The 24086-nt window shown below is 44.4% G+C and overlaps 1 protein-coding gene across 3 annotated transcripts; it reads right to left on the bottom strand.

Moving 5' to 3' along the window:
* Window positions 1–190: 190 nt before the first annotated feature.
* Window positions 191–23062, bottom strand: LOC6550703. 3 transcript variants are annotated; one of them, XM_001978081.3, is made up of 11 exons: window positions 22395–23062; window positions 10641–10817; window positions 8050–8262; window positions 5776–6594; window positions 5482–5661; window positions 4999–5409; window positions 4382–4862; window positions 2827–3396; window positions 2008–2109; window positions 1722–1880; window positions 191–1598 (listed from the first exon to the last, which is right to left on the bottom strand). In XM_001978081.3, exons 1-11 carry the CDS (start codon window positions 22486–22488, stop codon window positions 1367–1369), a joined length of 3438 nt encoding a protein of 1145 aa, XP_001978117.1. In that variant the 5' UTR covers window positions 22489–23062; the 3' UTR covers window positions 191–1366. The 3 variants fall into 3 exon arrangements, with proteins under 3 accessions (XP_001978117.1, XP_026837640.1, XP_026837641.1); XM_026981839.1 differs by lacking the exon at window positions 2827–3396 and having other exon boundaries at window positions 191–1601; XM_026981840.1 differs by lacking the exon at window positions 2827–3396.
* Between the last annotated feature and the right edge of the window lie 1024 nt (window positions 23063–24086).

The raw sequence follows: 24086 nt of genomic DNA, 5'->3' as shown, positions 1-24086 counted from the left end.
ATCACGCACTTGTTTAGTAAAAATATTCATTGTTTTATTTATGAAATAAATTATTATTATTTACATTGGAAATAATGCACGAAATTCAAATAATATTGCATACCAAGCGGCATTTTAGCACTGGACCGCTCGACGATACATACTCGAAAACAAAATCTACAAATTACAAGACTATAGAAATACAAATACAGGGCGATATATAATGGGTAGGTATAAACACATAATGGAATGGTGTAGCTTGGTGAGTTGGGGCTAATAATATATACTCTTTCGATCCTGTGCAGATTTGTATACAGTATGTTCTGTGTGGCACGCGTAGTACGATATTATTTGCTGCTGCTGCTGCTGCTGCTGCCGATTGGTGTTTTGTGATTTGTTTTTAAATTTTGTTTTGTTGATTTTTCTTGAGAAATGGATGGGTAGTTTTATCTAGTGTAAGTGTTTACGTAACTAATTTGCGACTATGAGCAAGTCGATTTGGCTTGAAACCTCAAACGAAACCAAGTTGCACATAATTTGGCTGCAGCTGTGTGATCTGCTTGCTGGGTGAAGGGGAATGAGGTGGAGTGGCCTTCGGGGGGTGTGTGGATGTGGGTGGACTGGTGCCTTGCAACTAATTACTACGCCTCGCCTTTTTGCCCTTTTTTCACGCCTTTACATACAACTAATTCATAGAGAAAATTTAACTAAGAACCTTACGAAAGCTTTGCGAATAAATTATACGAGTTCGGGCCAAATCTTAGCACGAGTGCTTATATACTTATAAATGGGACCAACCCCGAAACTCCGCGACTATAAAAACCACATAATTTTGGTAAGCATCTTGCAAAAATTGCCAATAAGAGATTTAAGCTTTTGAGCACAGATTTTTGGGCTATTGGTTTCTAAAAGTTCTCAAGTAGATATTTCGTTAGGCTACGGTTCTAAAATCGCCGGAGATTTCTGAGTTTCAGACCAAAAAATAAACGTCGCATACGATTATACAGCTAAGTATTGACTTGCAAGTTGAAGGATCTCTTGCGCTGATGTTTTAACATTTCGTTCTTTTTCACTATAAACAGAAAAGTCTTCTCCATACTGTTGTCGAAACCTTTTCTCGATCTCTGGCTTACATAACTAATGCGCGAAAAAAAAACTGTTGCTAAAATTAAACAAAAAACGTTTCGTTGTTGCGCTCGCTTTGCAGTTCTCAGATCGTGATTTTCGAATCTGAATCCAAATCCGAAACCAAGAACCCGAGTCCAAATCGAAATCCAAATCCAAATCCAAGTCCGAATCCGAATCCGATTTCTACGCCGACTGCTGCTGGCCACTATCGTTCGTTTGGCTACTGCCGCTCCACGTTGATGGTGATGACCATGGTTGGTCAATAGTGGCCGCCACCACCGCCTCCACCGCCACCGCCACCTCCACTGTGTCGGTGGTGCTCGCGTCTGCCGGAGGAGTGATCCCGATCGCGGTAGTCGCCGTTGCGGGAGCTGCTCTTGTGGTGGTGGTGGTGATGGCGCTTCTTCTCACCCTTCAGGCACACATCCGACACCACCGAGGACACCACCATCTCGGAGTCGTCCCTCATCCCGTAGTTGTCCCTGCCGCATCTGCTTTGGGGATACAACTGATTAGATATTATCTCTAGTTGGGCATCTTATAACGCCTCTACTCAATGTACTCAAATGTATTACAAATACGATTTAAGCGAAGACTTCTGAAAAATGGCTAACCTGTCGAGATTTTCGCGGGATCGCTGCATATTGTCGCGCAGATTGTCGCGGGACCGGGTCATGCTCGGTGGATCGAGTGTCTCCTTGCGGCGCAGGGCGTTGTGTGAGCTGTTCTTGGAGGCGGACTCGTGCAGGTTCTCCCAGGCTTGGCGGTAGTACCTACGAATAAGAATTGATATTATCATTAAACTGTATTGATTATACAGGCAGATAAGCTGGAGTCGCTGATCTTGAGATCGTATTTCCACATTTTGTGTTGAGAGTTATCAAAGTGTTTTGAACCCACCTGTTGAGTCCATTGCGGGATCCGGAGGTGGAGCTATCGAAGCTGGCCACAGTGTTGCAGTCGGGCGAGGCGCGATGGCGATAGTGTTGTGTGGTTCGGTTTCTGGAGATAACAGATCAAATGTATAGACATTAGTTGATATTTCGCAGCATATGGAGGTAATACTGAATGCCAGGACGAAACAGTGTTGGGTTAGTCACAAGTCAGGCAAAAAAGGGTGTTAAGCACGGAGCACTACGCACACAGAGACAGAGACGGATAGATATGATTGGAGAGAGACAGATGGAGGGCTAGAGAAAGAGACAGGCAGGCAAAAAAGACAGAGACAGCGAACCAGGCGTGCAGTGTTTCTGTGTGTGGTTGTGTGCGTGTGTGTGTGTGAAAGAGAGTCTTGTTGGTGGGTGACAGATGCATTGATTGATTGATTGATTGACTGATTGATGGAGGTGCAACAGCAAGGAGTAGGATTATCGCCTCACAGCCCACAGCATTCGCAGCTTTCAGTATTTTGTTTGTTGGTGTTTGTTTCAGTGTTGCTTGTTTGATTGACTGACTGATTGATTGTTGTTGTTTCGTGTGGTGTTGTTGTTGACTGTTTGATTGATTGATTTTTGGGCTGCTTACATTTGTGCATATGGCCGCTTTGTTTGATCTTGCTCTTAATTATTTTTAATTCGTTTTTTTCTGTCTTGCATCTTTGGCACGTTATTTTTAGTTTTGAGTGCTTTTTCCAGGTAGTAGCAGGTCTCTTTGGCTTGGTTTTCCATCGGTTTTCCATTGGTATTTTCTGTCGCTTTGCTTTTCATTCGGTTGCCCTACATATGGGAGTTGCTAAAGAGTCCAGCCCGGGCACGATATCCCCGACCATAGCTGCTGAACTCCCGCCGACCCAGCTTCTGATCATCGAAGGGCAGTGCCAGTACGCTGTACCACATGGATGGTGCTGGGACCAGGCCACCAGCACTGCTGGATCCCACGCTCCCATAGCCACCGCCGTCGGGAATGAGGTGGCTCTGGGTTAATTGGGCGGTGGATGCGTAGCTGGTGGCACTGGTGGCCGTCGCCGTGGCATAGCTAGGCAATCGACTCGGTCGCGGTATCCCGATCCCGATCCCAATTCCGATTCCCCCCTGGTTTTTCTTCGTTTGCGCTGGCTGCTTCTTTTGGCGGTGGCTCTGATGCAGTTGCTCCTGTTGTTGGGGGTACTTCTGCTGCTGCTGGTATGGGTAGTTCTGCTGGTGCTGGTGGTGCTGTTCCTGCTGCTGCTGCTGCTGCTGCTTGCGGTGGTGGAATTGCTGCTGCATCTGCTGGTGGTGTTGATGATGAGCATGATGATGTTGGTAAGCGGTTAAGTGTTTGGCTAGGTGCCGCCGTTGGCTGTTCGGGGTGCTGACGAATGGTTTTGCCAAAAGACAGAGAGTGGGAGAAGCAAAAACGAAAAAAGAGAGTTGTACAACGAGAAAGAGAAAGCGTTCGATGTTCAGGTGTGTGCGTGTGCGTGTGCGTGAGAGACTCTCTTTTTTGTACAGGTGTGTGCGAGTGTTGAGGTTTTCACAGAGAGATAGATTCAAAATTCCGGGGATTACTGAAATCAAAATAAAACCATCCAAAGTTTGGGGGCACTCAGCGACGAAAGAGACAGGTTGTGACATGAAGAGCGAGACGGAGACAGCGTTTGTGATCTAGAGGGAGCGAGACAGACAGAGCGAGAGACAGAGGGAGAGGGAGGGGACTAGAAAGGGACAGGTGGTGGCTGGGCAGGTGGTGACCCCGACAACGACATCGACTTTTCTCCACACACAACATAGTTATTGATATGAAATCACGGTCAATCTGATCTTATTACAAATTCCGTTTCTGTGGCACTTTAAACCTACTTAACAAAGATTAAAATCGAATTATGTTTACTGGTATAGTTTGGCAACAGTATTGCATTTCGAAGGTATTACAGATGCTTTAAGTAAGAAATATCCAAGTAAACAAAAAAATGACATCAAAATTTATCCATTGGTTTAGGAAATATAGTATGTTAATAAAAGTTAAGGGAACTATGGTATATATGTATACTAATTTCATAAAATGGTCAGTGTTTTAAAGAACGTTAAAAGCGCTTGAGTTTAAATGTATATATATATATATATTAACTGCAGTACCATTATAATTTGAAATTAATTTATCACTGATAAAGCCCAAGTCAAGTTAACATTGCTATCCGTTCATATTAAAACGACTAAGTGTTGGTTAGCCAATGATCGCCATGCTTATCTGTGGAAAACCTAATCAAATTGACCCCGAACATATCGGACTAACTGATATCACTGATCCCATAACTGCTCCCAATTTCTGTGCCCACATCGCCAGCTGGAGGACTCACCTTCGCACAAGGATCACGATCGTGGTGATGACGGCGGCCAGGAAGACGAAGCCACCAAAAGCGCCCAGAGCAACGATGGCGCCCAGATTGAGTTTGGCCTCCTTGGTCTCCTTGCGGTCGGGATTGTCGACGGCGAAGGGCACGTTGACATTGGGCGACTGGTTCTGCTGGATGTTGACGCTGTCGGGGATCTCGTTGTCCTGCGGATGCGAGTTGGCGATGATCTGCTGCGTGTTGCGCGTGGTGGTCTCCACGCCGCCGGCGCTGTTCGGAGCACCACTTGGTCGCGAGCTGCGCGGTGGTGTGGGCGCGTAGGTGGACGGTGGCTGCGGTGGCACCTGGTGGGTGGTGGGCGGCAGGGCAGCCGGCGTGCTGTTCGGCTTCTTCGGTATGAGCACTGGACGAACGGTGCGTCGTGGTGGGAACTCCTCGCGGACGGTGCCAGGCACTGGAGGCACATTGATTTCCTCCTCGGATTCGGCTGCGGATCAAAGATGATGAATGAACAATTATAAGTGAAATGGCTCTTCCAATCCCTTCAAGAGATGCCAGACATTAGCAAGCAGTAAAGATTAGCCTCAGGTGACTCTGAGGTGATCCTTCGTCGCTCTACTCACATTCGCCGTTGATCTCCACCTGCGTGGGACTGAGACTGGGATACGTGCCCACTGTGCTGGTGGAGCTGCCGCCGATGCCGATGCCGCTGCTCGCCGTGGAAACTGCTGGGCGGTAGGGGGTGCGGCTGGTGGTCGAGCTGACGACCTTGGGGCGGAAGGGCGGTGGCGTGGCGACCGATGAGGGCACAGGAATGGTGGGCGCGGCAGTGGGCTGCGTGGATGGCTCCAGCTTGATGCAGCGCGGCAGGGCACTGCTCCATTGGCCACTGGCCAGGCAGGTGAGCACTCGAGGTCCTTCCATGCGATATCCTGGCGGACAACTGATCTCCGCCTTGGAGCCGTAGTAAGTGCCATTGGGAGCACTGATAATGGTGCTGTAGTAGTTGCCAGGCAGAGTGTCGCACTCCACAACTAGAAAAGGGCAAGTGAAACGTTGGGCTTAGGGATCTCCATCGCTCGCCTTCTATATGCATCTGTACTCACTCTCACAACGTGGTGGAGGTCCGTTCCAGCGCTCATCAAAGTCGCAGGTGAGCAGTGCTCGTCCTATCATCTCGTAACCCTCCTCGCAGGAATACTTCACCAGGCTCAAGTAGCCAACCGTGTTGTTCAGCAGGGCGTAGGAACCATGGGCAATGCTGGCCGGCAGACCACATTCGATATCTGAACAAGGATTGGATATTAATTACCATATTTCAGGGATTACTGTGTAAAGTTCTTTCTCAACGGAGCAGTTTTTGGGACTGCTGCATCGTCAGCAACCGCATTCATACTTACACTTGCACACTGGCGGGAACTCATTGTAGAAACCCGTCTCCAAGCAGGTCCTCGTGGCAGGACCCACCAGCAGGTGATTGGCATCGCAGCTGTACTTGATCTGGGCGCCCACCTCGAATCCGTTCAGGGCCACCATCGTGGAGTTGGGCGGTTGCTCCGGTCGGCCACAGGTCTTCGGTTGGTGCTGACAGATGAAGTTCAGCAGCGTGTTGCAGTTGGTATCGCTCCACAGCCAGCCCTTGGAGCCATCGAATCGGGCGCAGTCCTCATCGCCGCCGGGATGACTCCAGAAGGAGACGGTCAGCTCGTCGCCGTTCACCCATTTCCAGCTGCTGCGATCGCTGCCATCGCGCACCGCTCCCATCCAGTACTGCGAACTGACGTCACTGCGGTGACGGCGCCACAGCTCCCAACTGATGAATCCCTGCAGCGCCGGATTGCTCTCACTGATCAGCGTACCGCCACGGGATCGGCAGAAGGACAGGGCGTCCAGGAAGTTCAGTGGCTGGCGGTTGTAGAAGATGTAGCACTTGCCGTTGTACGAGGCCAACGCACCAGGTGGCTGGTCGCGGAAGGTGGGACACCGCTCGATGGGCAGTGCCTGGTCCGTGTAGACGAACGCCTCGCAAATGGACAGCGGATTGGGTGTGCTATTCTCCAGGTGGACACTCACAAAGGCTCCCGGCATCGGGGGATTGCAGGGCAGGAAGAGCGGTTGTCCGGCCTCCAGGAGGCCCGTGAAGCGGTTGCAGATCGGATTTGTGCCCAAGTCCGGACGATTGTTACCCACTCGCACCACAATTGTGGCGGGCTTATTGCCTGCAAAGGTAACGTATGGTGTTAATTAGGTTGCTGGCAAAAATGAATTAACTTTAAATCCCTTCTTAGCAATTCACTCACTGATTCTTCGCAAAAATAATCTGACTTTGGCCAAAAATAAGAAAATGGTGGACCAAATGTGGAATGTTCCACCTTGTTGAACTCGTAACAAAATTTCCAATCGAGTGGCATTCACAGATAAAAATTTGACCGCCTATAAATACACCGAAAATTGGTTTACATACTCTTACTTCATGATTTTGTAAACGATAGAATGTAGCAGTGAGAGTGCCCCTGATTAGGTAATTACTTGCGATCTTCAAGTTTAAGTACCATTAATTAGTCGTTGCCTAGTTTCTTCGAGCGAACAAACACAGCCCCAGCTATTTCTATTGGTATTCCTGTTGTGACCATTATTGCATTGGCTTTGTCTGTCAGCAGGTCAGGCGGGTTCAGCTCAGCTCGGTTTGGCTGAAAGCCGCAGACTCAGCCTCATCGTCAGCCAAGTGAAAGTAATCATAAATTTCGGGCCGCACTGACTCACTGGGTCTGGGTTTCATGGGTTTTTTTTCAGCTCGGAGACCGAGTCCAAGACCAAGTCAAAGTCGCAGTCGTCGCTGTCGTCGCCAGAGCCGCACGAAAATCACATAACCAAGCAAAGATTCGAGGAGACGGAGATGGAGATGGGGATGGAGTCGAGGATGAAGATGGAGCTGGAGATGGGGGACTTCAGGTTGCTGGCAAGTGAAAGCATTAGGGAAAACTGGCTGGCAGTTGTTTGCTTTTGCCGCCGTTGCTGGGTTTCGGCAACCCTTTTTTTCTCTTAAAACAAAGACGCTGTTTGGGGAAGAAGATCGTGCAGCATTTGCCATTTCAGCCAGTGAGGATAGGTACTGGATAGGTACTCGAAAACCTGGTAGCTTGGGCAGACTTATAGACTGGGCATAGGCCCTGGTAGACTGGCTGACTGGCAGCCTGGGAAAACGGGGGCATTGAACTGTCCGTCGGGCGCGAGAGTTTCGTCCATAGAATGTGGTCCGAGCAGGTCTATTACTCGACTTTATCGCCATATATATTTACTATATGTTTGCGACAGGTTTAGGGTTGGGCCGCCGCGATAATGATCGACTGCGGTTTGAATAAAAGCGAAAAAGTTGCTCAATTTAATCAATTTGCTCGAGGATTACCACGGGCTAAGCGCCATTTACTCGTTAAGTTTCTGTCTGCCAAAGTTGCCATAAATTGTGGCAACCGAAAAGGGAATAAAGTGCGCAGCATTCATATACTTTCCATTTTTATTGGGTTTTTCTTTTTTTTGCCAAGGTAGTGAGTGGACTTAAAGGTACTTATAGGTTTCCACAGACACAGTCTACACATTTTTAAAATTTTGAATTTCAGCAATTGATTGCCCTGATTACACTCCATTTGATTCGAGGCATTGGGACCTAAACTTACCGCAGCAGGATTTGCCAAAGTCCAGGCGGACCAGTTGCACCATGTAGGGTTCCAGGAGATTCACATACCACCAGGGCGATCGCTCCGCCTTCGTCAGCGAGCAGGTCTCCGGCGTGAAGAAGGCGGATGTGGAGCCATCGATGGCCTTCTGTGGAGCTCCGGCTCCATCGGTGGAGATCTGCATGGGCGCTTTGCCAGCGGCGACGTTCAAAACTGTAAGTAAATTGGGAAACCGATTTATTAATCATAAAGTAGTTAAAGTAGCATATTTTTTGCTTGAAAACCGATGGGAGCTCCTTATAAAATATAACATTAGAAGTACATTTTTTTGCTGCAGTTTTTCCTCATTAAGACTTGTGAATCTAATATATTTAACCATGATCCTATACAGAACCAAGTATAATCTGTGCTAACTGCGCTGCTGATGAGCAAATATAAAGATAGGGGTCATTGGTAATTATTTGGGAATTCAAGGCGCAATGCGGCAATGAAGATCAGTCTTGGGCCGCTTTTCAAGCCATTTGCTAGCCAGTTGGAGTCGGTCTTGGATTCAGTTGGTCCGAGGGCCGGAGCACCAGAGTTCCCAGAGTGGGCCCAAGGCCCGGCTAATTGGCCGCGGGCCCTGACACGGTTTGTGGCCAAAACGAGTGAAGACAAAGCAATAACAACTCGAAAAGGCCAACAAACAACTACAATAACAAAAATTAAAGAAGAAAATCTAACAATGTTCTGCCTGGCGAATTTGTCAAGAGACCTTCGTTCTGACCCGGGCCCATTGTCTTTTTTTAGTCTTGGGCTTACTTTACGGGCCTGGAGATTTTTATGCGCTGGCCAAAAAGCAAAAGTGAAATTTAATGTCGACTCAACTTTTACTTGCTCACTTGGCCGGGCTTAATTACATCGCTCGCCACGCACTTCTGCGGCATTGGGATTCATTAATCAGATGCATCTGTCGGATAAGACGGGTTTGGTTTTGGACCCGAGTTTACGAGTATTTTTGTTTTTTGTTTTTTGTTTTTGAGCTCAACGGCCTGGAAACGCTTTTTTTGCGACGGCTGCTTTCTAACTTGGAGCAAGCCACCGCCCAATTTCTCTGTGTGTAGCAAGCAGCAGGTGTTTGCCGGTGTGACAAATGCCTTTTAATTTCATTTAATTAATTTTCTATCGCCTGTCTAGCTGCCGCCTGCCTGCTGAGTCACTTTGGATCAAAATTCGAATTCCAAAACCAGACCACAGATCATTTTTAGTTCGGGCAATATCGGCTTCGTTTTCCATTTCTGTTACAGCGTCATAAACATTGCAATCAGCTAGCACAGCAGGGGATTTAGGGGTCAGATACAGCAGCTATGGGGCTTTGGATTTCATGATTTGCTCGACCTCGTGTCAAAGAATTTTAAGGGAATATTAATGGACTCACACAAAGTAGAGGTATTAAAATCAAATTGGGTCAGTCAAAGTGAAATCATAAATGTTAACGTGAAATATAGTTCGTTTGAATTTACTTTCTATGCATGAATTCTTTGGATTGCTTTCTAATGAAAATACAGCTTAATTACACATTAATTTACGTTGCGATTGTGTGTTTATCCCACCCTTTTCAAGTGCCAACAATTTTCCCGGTAGTTCCCTAAGCTCCCCAGATTTTTCCAGGCATTATCAACGCGTATCAACACCTACTACTGCCTCAGATCCATCGATTTATCGTTGAGATCTCCAGCAACAAAGAGCCCGTTGAAATTTTGATGGATCGTTAAAGGGCGGCCTTTTACAAGAATTATTTCACGCCCACCAATCGATCAGTTCATTCAACAAATGCCGGTATTCATTGACTAGAAATCCCTTTGCCGCTGCTCTCGTTATGTCAATCATTTTGGTTCCGTTTTTGTATTCGGCCCACGGAAGTGCATGTCTAGTGGAAAATTCATTTAGAACATTTATTTATTTTCGTGCCCGACACGTTTTACTCTTTGATTATTTCATGACCGTTGGCTTTTTACGTTCGTAGCCACAAAAGTGGGTCAATCAGATCGAGCGCGGTAATTTTTGAATTCTTCCCACCTCGCGGTCTTTCTTTGCTGTCCAGTCTTTCTTCACACACACACGCATTGGATTTTAGCCCAATTTCGCGCGTTTTGTTAATCATGTTTCGCTTTTGGTTAACAACTTTGCATTCAATTGGAATGCTATTTGCTCTCTTTCACAGCGGAGAGCATACATTCAAACAAATGTACTGTAATGTTTTAGGTTTAATTTACTTATGGTTCTTTCCTTAAGGAATTTAAATAATTCTGAGAAATCGTGCGACAGCTTGGAAATATAGCCTGTTTAAATGATTTTTTCTTATATTCAACTATTGATTTTATCTATAAATGAAGTAATTTCTTTCTGTGTTGGTATATTTTGAGAACGCTTCCAAGTTTGTGGCGGTGAAAGTAGTTCCCAGTCCGCGGCCACGTCCGATTTGAAATCGAAGTCTCCTCCAAGGCGCTAATTGAGTTGACGAACGGCAACGGCAAGTTCGTGTCCGCAGTCTTTTGTTTGGCTGCTTGGCTGTTTGGATTTGTGTGTGCTTGTGTGTGTTTCTCGCTTACCGCAGAACGGAATGCCCTCGGGCACCCACTGCCCCTTGTCGCAGACACGCCGCGCCGGTCCCAAAAGCTCGAATCCGCGTTCGCAGCTGTAGGAGGCCACCGTGCCCTGGGTGAGATTCGCATTCGAGAAGACGACGCTGCTGTGCGCCGGCGATCCCGGGAAACTGCAACCGGCATCTGCAAGGTAGAAGAAATTATTATTAGATTATATGGCCATCAATTACTCGTATTCTTCGGCTTCTTCGATTGCCGCAACAGTTCCCATCAGCGAGTCTTCACTGCACTGCCCCTAAGCGAGCAAATCATTTTTGATTGATTTCCCAATTAGGCTTCGATGGGGTTCTCAGCGAATTGAGTTGCCTGGGCATAGATATTCTCCCCATCATTTATCAAATTAATGCCCCACTAAGATTCTCGATTAAATGTTGATTAAGCCGAACGGCGGACATGAGATAATATTGATTCTAAGATTATAGAGTGGCAGGAATGATTGAATTTAGACAGAAGGGGAAAGCTAAGAATTGGTTGAATAGATTTATGCGCTTTATCAAATTAACAGATTAAATATTGATTGGAAAAGCGTAAAGTATTAGCAACTCACTGTTCTATTTGAGTATAATTATAGAAATCTAAGAAAAGCATAACATTTAATATGCCTATAAGTATTATAATAAAGATATTATTACTTGGCTGCAATATTCACAATCAAAACAGGGAAACTGATGCAAAGACTTGTCCGCTGTTTTCCCATTATAATGATTCGTTATGGTACGATTTAATTTCCAGTCAATGCATCTAAATCATTTCCAATTATTACGTGTTATATCGTTTGCTGCCTTGTCAGTGGAATTCTCCCCCCAACTTGATTGACAATTAAGCAAGTTCCGTTCCACTTTGGTCACTCGAATCGACGCCAGGCGAAAAATCTCTGGTATTCGCAGATTGCAAAATGTTCTCGACTTCAGTTGTTGTTGCCTGTGTAGTTGTTGTCAATGCAAAGCGTGAGAAAATGGCCACAGCAACAACAACAACAAAATGAGACATCAGGAAAAAACAGACATCAATTTAGTTGTAGCTGCCGCATTTGTACCTATGTATCTATGCAAAAATGCGAGCCAGCCGTGTGCAATAATCAAATGTGTTGCTGCTGCTACAGCATGATTAGTTATTCAACTGAGCAGTTCCCAGGCTATCCAGCTATCTAACTATCCAATCCAATGTCATGAGTTTGATTCATCCCCACCGAATGCTAACTGCTTAAATTGTTCTTTTTCCAAGTGCGACTTTGCATAATCGGCGAAGTGGGAACTCTGTGGCCAGTCAAAAAGGCAGTCAGTCAGGCGGCGATTCATGCCATAAATGGTCGAATAACTGCAACATCATTTGACCAACAGCCAACAAGCAGCAGTGCAACTTTCCAAGCAGCTGCAGCGGCGTTAAAAAACATTGAGAGCGCTGTTGTTGAGCGTCTCGAATATTCGATACCACCTACTCAGCAAGCGGCAAAGCGACTGTAAATTAACCAAATCCCATTAACTTTTATACTCTTTAAAGCATGTGATCGGCCACGCTTCCTTCTACCCGCTGTATACTTTTCCACGGACTAGTATACCCTTCAGTCTGCGGGTAATGGGTATTAAAAAAGGGGGAGGAATGAAAAAAAACACGTCTTGCCCAGTTGTTGCTACACATTGCAGCCAATTGCTGCAGCAACAGCAGCTTCTTATACAATCTCGATGCACCGATGCCAATGCCAGTGCAATTTCATCATAACGGTTTCTTCTTAGCCAACAACTCATCCAAACGCTTATTTTTTAGCCACTCCAACTAAGCCATAAAGTGTATATAGAAAGGAATACCCCCCACTGAAGAGAGCAACACAAATCAAATTAGTTCGGGCAAATTGAAATTAACAAAAGGCAACTTTTAGGCGAGTCATTTGTCATGCAGGGCAAACGCAAATTAAGAAATCAAGTTCATGAGGCATTTTCAATTTCGGCTCAGTTTCGGTTTCGGTTTCGGTTTCAGTTTCAGTTAAAGTCCAAGTTACAGTTCCCCCAACTTCCAACTTAATGACGACTCCCACGCTGTGCGTCGAAAACCGAGAAAGAAACCAAACCAAAGGTTGCCCAGTCGGCCATGCATGACAATGCGGCTCCAACTCTTTGGCACCATACAATCTTTTTTTTTGGGATCTGTACTTTTGGTTTTTCTGGGCCCGTTTTTTCCCTCTGTATTTTTATAGAGCTGCTAGTGGGAGCCAATACCTTAAAGTGCAAAGGCAGACAGCAACTTGTTGCCATTGCCGTTTGCGTTGCTTTCATTTGCTTTCTATGTGCGCGAACTTAGTGAAAGTGATACCCATACTCCCATACATATACATAAGCCTCACACAGCAACAACAAATAAATACAAAGCAACAATACAACAAAAAAGCACGCTATCATTGACAAAACAACAGCAGCAATTTGTTAAACAAGCAACTACAGCAGCAGCAGCAGCAGCAGCAGCAGCAGCAACTTCACCAACCAGCAACATCCAACATTATGGAAGTTGGAATATTCATTGTGTGCGGATCTAAATCATCTAATAATCATTATAATCATAATAACCGTTATAATTTCCAACTAGTTTCGGACATGGTCCGTTGTTGCTCTTGTAACAAATTACCCATCAACGCCTTTTCTATGATTGCCATTGCCTTAGCGTTTCTTCTTTTTTTGCTAGGCAAAATGTGGTGTGGTGTAGCACCAAAATCGAAATTGTTATTTGCACAGTTCACCAAAAAAAATATATACAAAAATTAAAGGAGGATTGAATGAAAAATGATTGAATAGCAGTAGAGGAAAGAAAAGCATGGCTAAAAAAAAAACGAAAGCGGGAATTAATTTTTGGTTTCTGCGGTCTCGGGAAAGGAAACATTTTTTCACATTTAAAGTAGCAGTTGAAAAGTCATAATCATAAAAAACCGAACAATGCCCATGAAAAAAAATCATTAAAATTTCGAAGAAGAATTATAAGAAATATGTGAAATGTCTCTGAGTAGGAAACAAAAATGCTGATAGTATGTATACATTTAAATATGATGAGCTGCTTGGAAATTGCATCAATAAAAATCCATTTAGCTCTTTAAAGAAAGAGCATGCGTTTAGGGATGCAATATGTAAATGAATTTGTCTCTGCTTGGGAAAAGGTTATAGCTTGTATGTCATCGCCTATCTTGCCCTATTTATATGCCAAAGACCAGTTTCAAATCAGAGGGGCAAGTGTGAATGGTCCGCGATTTCCGCTTGAATGGAGCCCTCAATTAATGCGATTCAGTGGATTAAAGTGCAGCTTACAGTGCAGGTGAACCTGCAATCGCTGCGTAGAAAGTTGCACTTCAATGGCTAATGGTGACCCCCACTTAAGTCTTATGGTCTTATGGTTCGCTCCCAGGCCCAGCCTGCATTCCCCATTATCCATTCTTCATTTTCCAGTTTCCAGTTTCCAACTTCCATCATATTCAGTCTGCAGTCTGCAGTCTGCAATTTGCGTATGTCGGCTAATTTCATTTTAAATGCAAGTCCACACCTCAAGGAATTTTTACCTGCGGAGTGGGCACTGCCTATTGTTTCTGCCCCTTTTATTTGGCCAGCTCATTTGGGGACGGCTCTTGACCCAAGCGCTAATTAGTCTCGGCTCTGTGTAAGTGGGAAACTAAGTTGAGAAAATGTCTGAATGAAAAACTGGAGATTCCAGATCGTAGTTTCCCGAAAAGGTTTTCTGCAGTGAGTGCAGTTCTGGGACGTCATGCGCTGATTGCCAAGCGCCTACGCTTCGCCGATTACTCTATATCTGCTGATCTCGATGTTAAGATCTTGCCGTGCTTTTTTGGGCGGAAAGTGCAAGTGCTAGTACCCGATGGCCCAATTGCGATAGTCGAGGGAAACCCTCCACTTTGCTTACAGAAGGAAAATAAACATGAAGAGAAAAGAAATTTTCATTCCATTCACCCGAACGGCGGGAGTCTGGTCGAAAAAAACGGCTCTAACCGTTAACTCCTCGTCATACTGGCCATAATATAATGATGATGATCGAGGGGGAAGAGCGTATTGGCCGCTGATTGGTTTTGGATTTACATAAATTGGCGCTGGAATGGACCGGGCTCTCACGCAGCTTCTTCTCCTTTGCGGCGCGCTTCTCTTGACCCAGTTTGCTAAGCTTTTTGGTGTTGCTGTTGTTAGTTTGCTGTTTGCAGTTCATTTTTGTTACTTTATTTTTTGGTAAGCCAAATTAGTAGAACCTCGTTAAAGTCGAACACAAACAAACAGACACACGCTCAGGGAGTCGGAGAACATCGAAAAAAGATTTCGCAAGTGACTCGGCTTGCGCAATGTGGCCATTGTTGCTTTTGTTGGCGGATGCGCCTGGCCAGACGAGACTTGTGCAAGCTGCAAGTTCGTTGCCTAAGTCTTTTGACTTGAACTTCCGCCAGAGGATCTCACTTGGGTATCAATGGGCGACTTTTGGGCACTTATTACTCATCACACTAAGTGAAAATTTGTTGCTATACAAATCCATAAATAAATTATAAAATCATCTTTTTTTTCCATTTACAGCAGAACAACAGTTGTAGAAATTTAAGAAACAGTGTACAAGCTATGAATATTTATTTATGAAGTATATCATAATTCTAACACCAAATTGTGGTGTTTAGTAATTACAAAAACCACACATTATTAAGTTAGTATAGTAGGGAATATAAGTCCCTAAACTGTTATAAAGCCCGAAATAATTTTATTTTATTAAGCTGGCCATGGCTGTCGGTTTTTTTTTCGGTGTTTCTGTCCGGGGGACTGCCCTTGGCTTTTGGTATACCTCGCCAGCCGTTCGTTCTTGCCTTTTGGAATTAATTGCGCATAAAAATTGCCCATCATGCGCAGTAAATGAGACATCACAGAACGTCTGCGAGCTAGTTGGCTGGGGCTAAGAGCTGCTAAGCGTATTAAATAAACATGCCAGCGATGGTTTCCCCCCACCCCTCCCCGGCGCTCTTTTATGTAACGGTACGCACAGCAACAATAAATTTCAAGCGTAAACAGTTACGTAAAACAACAAGAAGAACAACAGCGGCAGTGGTAGAAGAACCAGAAGAATTGCTGCTGGCTGTCTACCGCTCTCGACAATGACAGCATCCATTCCATTCCATACCATTCCGTTGGCAAGGCAGCGTCTTTCACCCGAAGACACCCCCTCTGAAGATCGCTAGATCGGTGGGTCTAACTCGAAGCTTTATAACAGGTTCGATATGATTTTGCGGCACTTTTGCCGCAAAGGAAACGCTTGATTGCCGCTTCCAAAGCAAGGCCAAGCAACGGCAATCGTCAGCGGACCATCGGCGCAAGCCAAAAAGACGATCGACGACATTGACCGACGATGCTGAATGCTGAATGCTGAACACTGGACTCTAGGCTCTAGACCATACATAGTAGATACTGGATGCTAGGTGGTGGAAGCTGGAAATTGGAAGCTGTAAGCCGTCTTTGCCGTTTGCCAGTTGACCGCATTCCAAGCACCGGCCAGCAAATCAATGTGCAAGCGTAGAAGCAACATCATCAGCCCAGTTGCGGTTGTCCTTCTCCTCGCTGCACAAAACAAAATACTCACTGCCTTGCTTTTGAATATATAGTAGCTTATATGTTAAAAAAATTTAATTTAATTTAAATTGATATAATAAGTTATATCAAATAATAAGTAACAAGCACAGGTAATGCAACCAATTGTCAAAATATTATCGACCCCTCCAGAAACTTTTTTCCTTTTTTAGAGAGCAGAAGCACGCCCAATTTGTTTCACTGTGCTGGGTTGCAAACTGGGTCACTTCGGCCCAAATGCAGTTTAAGATAGAATGCCAGCTTTGGTATGTGTGTGTGTGTTTGCCAGCTGCGAAACACCTGCAGCAACAGCAGCAGCAGCAGCAGCAAAAGCAACTGCAGCAGCAACATCGCCGCTTTTCAGCTCGTGCCACAGTCAAGACTTCACAGTGAGTGATTGCAGTGGGGAAATGAGGCGAGCGGTGGCACTTAGCCGGCGCCCACTGTACACTCTAGATGCGTTCTCATTGCAGTTGCTAATTTCTGTGGCTTTTGCATCGGATTTTGGTTTTGTGCCTAATTTGCTTTGGCTGTGAACGTTCTCAATGCTATGCGAAGATTGCCCCCACTTTGGTTTTATGGGCCTTTATTTTGGTTTTTGGTTTTTTGTTTTGGGCTTGTGGCCTGTGTCTGCCACCAAAAGTGGACAAACGCTGGGGTTAATCTTTTGGTCAGACCGCTTCCAAAAACACACACACACACCAGTAAAGGCAAGTAGTTAAAAAGAAATGGAAATGGTAGTAGAAATAGAAATAGAATAAAAAACAACAGTTTACAGGGCAATTTGCATAAGAAAGGAGAACTCAAAGTCGAGAATTAGTTGGCTGTTCTTCTTCAATTTCGGTCGCTTTTTTCTGGGCCTTTCTCTGGTACTTCTTGGATTTTTGTCAACTCTTCTATGCAAATGGGCAGCCACAAATCAAAGCTTGGCCCCAATAAGAAAAGGAAATTAAAGCCGGTTCAGAGGGAATAGAAATCCCAAAAATGTTCGAGGAGGGAGACCGCAGTTTTGTCATAAATATTTTCACTTTAGACATTTTTGTGGCCGCCTCTGCGTTGTTAATAAAATCGATATTTGTTGGAATTCGATTTGAATATTTTTACCGCTAGTTGCGGGGCTAGTTACGACATCAAAAGATCGGGATCGAGATGGGGAATTGAGGCTTGGAATCAGGTGTAGCAACTTGCCACAAGACATAACTGTAGCTGCTGCTGCTGTTGTTGCAACTGCGGCTGCTGCAACTGCTGCTCTCTTATTGATTGGCTGCAGCTGCAAAAGTGCCAACTCATCCTAAGCCTGTGCCGATGGTGCACTTCCGATTGCCCAGAGAAGCGGAGAAGCAGTCAATGAACTTGCCCCCCATCATCGGTACCATCGTCATCTCCATCATGATGAAGATGGCGCCATCGCCTCTCCATTCAGCGTGCAAGCGGAACAAAAGCAGCTGCAACACTGCACTGCAACTAGCAACATGAGCAACACGAGCAACACTCGCAACATCATCAGCAACCATAAAGTACAACTGAGCTAAGCAAATTGCAATTTCCATGCGTTGCCTGCACATCCACATCCACATCCACAACCATGTCCATGTCCGATGTCCGCAATTAGGTAGCCAGCCCCATCATAATCTATGGTTATTGTTATGGCCATTGTTATTATAAGTGTTATCGTTATGGCTAAAATATTAAAAAGGCTTAGGGGAAATGCACAAATAAATTCGGTGCCTGGCGGTTCAACAAGATACAGGTGACTATAAAGGTAGCTATAATAAACGATGGTTTTGTTTATAAATATGTATGTATAATACAAATTTCTTGCCAGTTTTCTATTCCTTATCTTTAAATATAATGTCCAAATGAGCTGTAAACTAGATCAAAATCATTAAGCTACACCTTGGTTACCTTTTCACACTTGAGACCTCGATCAATGCAATCGATCAGTAATTAACGACAGCTGTGCCAAATTATCAATCGAGTGAGTCTCAAGTCACTTTTCACGATTGTTTTCATATACAAGTATTTTGGTTCGATGGCAATTTGCAACCGTCTGTTTTTTGGGCCAGTGACGAAACGCACAGAGCAACAGAAACGCCGCTCCAACAGCGTTTAAAGTTATTAACAAAGCAATTATTAATAACAATTTCAATTGTTTGCCTTTGCACTGGCGGTGGCATTGGTGGTTGCCAAGTGAGTCGTGAATCACGTTGCTGGCCAATTTGCAGTGGCCACAACGGCACAACGGCACAATTGCACTTGTACTCACTCGCACATATATTACAATTAATTAAATTGAAAATGAAATATTAAAGAAAACGCGCATAAATTCTGTCCAACATTTTTACCCAGCTCTTTTTCATTTTTTGTTTGTGCAGCATGTGTTTCTCTTTCGCCGGCGACTTTCTTGGTGGCATTTAAATGCGCTGCTAATAGCAAACAATTTCATTTATTTATTAGACGTTAGTTTCACTTTTCGAGCATTTCACTGCGACATTAAAATTTCACACACGACCATCGCAGCCAGCAAACAAAACGCGAAAGTTGCCCATAGACCACGGGTGTTGTATATTTTTTTTTCATTTTCTGTATTTCGCGGCGAGATCAAGATACTATATATGAAAGATATTTAACTGCAGTATGCCATTTATGTTTATGGCAATTAAAAAGATACTCTGATACCGCTCACGCCTGAGAATCGTCGGCAGTAGTGGGGCGTTTGGCCCAGCCCACAAAAAATCAGCTAAATGGCATCTCGCAACTGATTGAAATTTATGCCACAATCCAGACAAACGAATGAGATCTATGGTCTGTCTGGGGATGAGATGCGATGAGATCAGATCAGCTTGGATAATGAAAAAGACACTCCCTCTCCATAGTAATTCTTCGTCAGTTTTATGTATGAAATCATTTGGCCAAGAGACATCTCGGCAACCAAGATTAGGTGTAAGATTTCGCATATATGTACACCACACATAGGAATGAGCAATATCTAAGCTGGCTTTTTTGTAGTATACATTTTTGAATAGCTCAAATGGTCTTTTGAGGAAATAGCTATGTTTAATTCCTTGAGGTATCTCAAGACTGTTTGCTTCTCGTTTTCTGGCTGAAGCATAGATACCTCTCCTAATTGTTCGGCAATATGAAATAAGTCCCAATAATCTTGTGGACGCATTTCGTTCAACTAAAAATGTAACCTGAATTTATTTAGTTTCTTTTTCAATTGTTTGGCATTGCGGCGAATGGCTTTGAATGCTCGTCACTGTGTGCGATGATTTACATATCGAGTGCATGGGTACTTGGCAAGGCCATTGACAGCTTTTGCGCAATACCCAGCCCACCTACGTGCCAGGAAAATAAGACACAGAAAAAATTAAAAATAAAAAACACAGTTGCGTAAATAGTTCAAGTCGATCATGCTCAAGTTGGACTCTTGAAACCATTTGGCAGGCAGTGTCACCCGCATGAACAACATCATCATCATCATTATTATGACTTTTTCAGTTGAAAGTGAAAACTGCGGACTTCGAAGGTCTGGCTGTCCCACGCACAGTGTTAGGTTTTCCAGAAAAGCTTCCTACTTCCTTGTGGTTCGAAGAGAGCCCAGGTCTTATGTAAAAACGACGACCACAAACCGCAAAGAAATAAAAATATAAAAGGAGGCAGGCATGCGTGCACCACCCTTTCAAACAAACAAATTGCTGCGGTTCATTGTGCAGCAATCGGCAGATGGCAAAAGGTATCGTTTCAGGTATCTTCAAGGCAGTTACAAAAGGTATGAGCACAAGTACGTCTATGAGTACGAGTGTCTTTTCCTTCGTAGTTTCGCATTGCAATTAAGAGGCGCTGCATTGGCTTCCGCATCTGCCGCTGATGATGATTATGATGAGCTGGTGGTCATGCATGCCCATCCCCATCTACCCATCTCTATGCATCCAAGACCTAGCTCATAGCCCATAGCCCATTGCTCATCATATTACATTTGGCCATTAGATGTTGGGCATAAGCTCGATCATCGCAGCAGCTAGAGATTCGCCATCGCTGCCTGGCACTTTTACTTTTCTTATTGTCAACAATACGAAGGAAAGCAGCAGATGTATATGTATAAAACTTTCCCAACATTACAGATTTTAACTGAAATCAGCTTGTATTTTTCTTTCTCTCTCTCTTTTGTCAGACAACTGCAATTGTTGTCGCTTTTATTGTGGAATGACTGCCGCAGATCATAAATTTTCTTTTAATTTCAGTTTCTGTATGTTCTGCCTCTGTCTGTGATTAATTTAAGTTAATTTACAAGATTTCCCGCCCGGTGCTGGAGGTAAAAGTGTTGAGTAAAAGTTAATGCCTTTATGTCTCCTCGTTTCCTCATTACAATTTAGGTTCTTTGTTGCAATTCGATATGTTACAGGTAATTGAATATGAGTAATAGTGACAGGTGTTTCTCTTATTTGACCCAGTTAAACTATTGATACTTTGTTATTAGGGTAATGATAAAAGTGTATGCATGAAGTAGGAACAATATGACAATTTTAAGAATGTTCCACTAAACTAAACATTTTATAACTTTGGTTTTCATAATCTTATGGTAAGAATTTTAAATACTTATTGTGATACTCAAGTATAGCTCTTATATAGTTGCCAAAGTCTTTTGAGTTTTGGAAAAGCAAATTAAGAAACTTAGATTTCGACAGCTCGTTTGTGAATTTTTGTAATATATTTTTCCAAAAGCCGAGCTTGTTACTTAACTCTTATGAATGTGTACATTATCCCAATTTCCGTTTAGCCAAGCTGTCTACATTCTTACGCCCGTTAGATTTATCATATCTTATTATTCGCAGTGCACTTGCCACGTGCATGCGGCAAGCTTGTTGCCTAAGTCATTCGTGTGCCCCATTTGGCTTTGCCTGTCTACGCTCGTCGTCGATTGTTTGCTGACCCAAACAAACATCCGTTTCCTGGCAAATGTGCGAGTGGCACGCCCCCCAACGGTCCCCTTTTTTTTGTCGCATATCCCACGAAACAATTAACTGCCGCACAAGAGAGCACTTGACTCGGTGGTGCTGAAGGCAGAAAAAACCAAACTGGAACCCAAAAGTGGGCTGGGTGTGGAACTGGAACTGGAATATGGCCAACAGTCCAGTTGGCCGACAGCCTGGACGCCCGTTTATTAACGTGGGAAAAAGGCAAAGGCAGCCGAATTAAAAATAATACAAATTATAAAGCGTTGCCTTTGTTTCGAACCAGAACCGGAAATCAAAAAAAGCAAAAATCAGCCGAAAAAAATGTGCGCAAAAACAAAGTATAAAATGAAATGTGAAAAAATAACAGAAAAGCATTGGCTTTTTAAAGGTGCGCCGCTCACACACGAAAATGCAACAAGAAATGGGTGATGAAAATGGGCAGCAACAACAACAACAGGCGGCGGCGGAGAAAGATGTGGAGAAAAAGAAGAAGCAGAGCGGCAGAAACAAGTGGGATCCACAACAAACGAGAACGAGAGAAAATTTGTTTGCTTTGGCTCCGTGTGCCGTTTGTGCGGTTTTAAAAACACCCTCTAATATGGGGCATGCACAACTAGTCGATAGGGGGCTTTATGTTTCGGATGCAACACAAATGTGAAGCACCAATCGCCTAACTAAAAATAACACAATAAATTTAGTGGCAATATAAATAAAGTAAATGATGTTCAGTGATGATGGCATTGTCTATGTGTCAGAAGATTTTGGAGAATGATTTAAGCCTTAAGACTAAGCTAATTAAGATTTCATATCTTATGCAAATGAGCCTGTATAAGAACTAAACTTCCCAAAAGTTCCCACAAGTCAAGGCGATTGCCGAAGGTGTTTTCCCAAAGCTCACTAATTGTGCATAGTGCTTTAAACAAATCTAACTAAATGGCAATAGAAAATCGTTGAATATGCTGTAAGGCGAGATGACAGGAAATTCTGGGTACAAATGTTATTCCCATAACCATTAAAGTGTCAGGAGAAATGCCTTTGAATATGCGTGGAAAGTATTCCTAAGGAACCTATATCCCCCAATGTGCAGGGTATCCGCTGGTCGTTCTGGCACCTTTCGCATCACTTCTTACTTGTTTTCGTCTTTCGCTTGACACACTCACCTATATTCTGCGCCTGCGCAAAAGCCAGCGCCGAAGCCAACGCCAACGCCAGCAGCGGCAGAGGCAGCGGCAGCGACGGCTGCGTGCGGTGCATTGTTGCTGTCTCGCTCACGCCTCCTGTCCGTCCGTTATAAATTTTGTTGAAATGTATTTTTTTGTTAATATTTGTTTGGGTTTTTGGTACTTTTTCGCTGGAATTAGCAATTCGCTTGGCGACACTTGTCCACTTCCGTGTTATTTTAGCACTTGGCACGAGTTTCGGATTGTTTCAATTGCAGCCTCGACATGCCAGGAAGTGTGGGTTCGATACTCAATAAACCAAAAAAAAAAAGTATTTGATCACACTGCACGAGAGCACCGAACTTAAAAAAAATATATTCAAATATTGATACCGTAAGTCGCGACGCGATAATCCGCTGCATGAACCGATCGCAGGGAATTCTGCAGGGCAACTGAAGCTATTCGAAGTCGGCGATCGCGCACGAAGAATACTTCGCTGGTTTCTCGGTCTTTCACTTTTCGCTCGCTCTCTCTCCCTCTCTCTCTCTCTCTAGAGATAGTCTTGGGCCAGCTGTTCGTTCGCTCTTTTTTCACCCGGTAAGCGGCCAAATCTTAAACCGTCGCCTTGTGCAGCTCGAAAGCAACTGAAAGTTGGAGACGTCGCGCCGTGCGTCTTGTAAGCTTGTAAGCTACCTGGTTTACCTGTCGCTGCTTCCGTCGGCGTCGCTGCCGCGGACAAGCAGTTGCATGCGTGAGCACTTGCTGCGCTTTTGGCAAGTGCCAACTGCCAACTGTCGAGTGCCCCCCCCCTCGGCAGCACCATTCATTACCCAGCTGAATTCAGGGCCCGCTGATCAATGGACAAGCCAATCGGTTCTTCGGGCCATCATCTCCAAAACGGTAATAACAACTAATACAGGTTATGCAACTGTAACGGAGCACTAAGTAAAAATCACAGAACAACAACTTATTATCTTTTGGGGCAATCAGAAAAGAAAAATGGAGGGACTGGTTAGGAAAACATAATTTAAGACCTTCAACATATGATTGGATATGCTTTTAATTTGGGGTAGAAAAAACATAATGTAAGCAATACAAGTAAATGTCCTAACTTCAAAACGTTATATTTGGTCATTCTATTTAATTTCAAGCATTGATAATAGAGTAGCTTACTAGCGATAATTACAAAAAATATATTTCGTATAACTCTGATAAATATCTGCGACGAAATATCGCTCCAGTGCACCATTCTCTCTGCCACGAACTCTATGCGCTTGTGAGTGTGAGTGGACCAATTTAGAAGAATTCCTCGATGGATCTGGTCTTGGTAACCTGCTGGATCTGTGGACCTGGAGCTGGACGTGAACATTCAACGTTTAATAGACGTTGGAAGTTGAGCACTGGGATGTCCAACGTTGCACAATGCCGCATTTGCATGCCACACGAAGCGGCGAAAAGTAAGCCAAATGGTGAGGAAAATGGGGGCAGCGAACAGAATCCAGCTTCATGGGGATGCACTGCAGCATCCCAGTTTTTCTCCATTCCATGATGTCCGGCCAACGCACACATCGCACTCTTTATGTATGTGACACATGTGGGCCAAATGCAAAAGTGCTCCAGACTTATGCTAATGATGATCATCGTGAGCTGGCCAAGATCGAAGATCGGAGTGCGGTGTGGTGGGGCATTGGC

Source organism: Drosophila erecta, unplaced genomic scaffold, assembly GCF_003286155.1.
Source record: "Drosophila erecta strain 14021-0224.00,06,07 unplaced genomic scaffold, DereRS2 tig00000126-arrow-pilon, whole genome shotgun sequence".
NCBI classification, from domain to species: domain Eukaryota; kingdom Metazoa; phylum Arthropoda; class Insecta; order Diptera; family Drosophilidae; genus Drosophila; species Drosophila erecta.
Note: the sequence above shows the minus strand (reverse complement) of the source record. Positions and strands in the feature narration are given on the sequence as shown.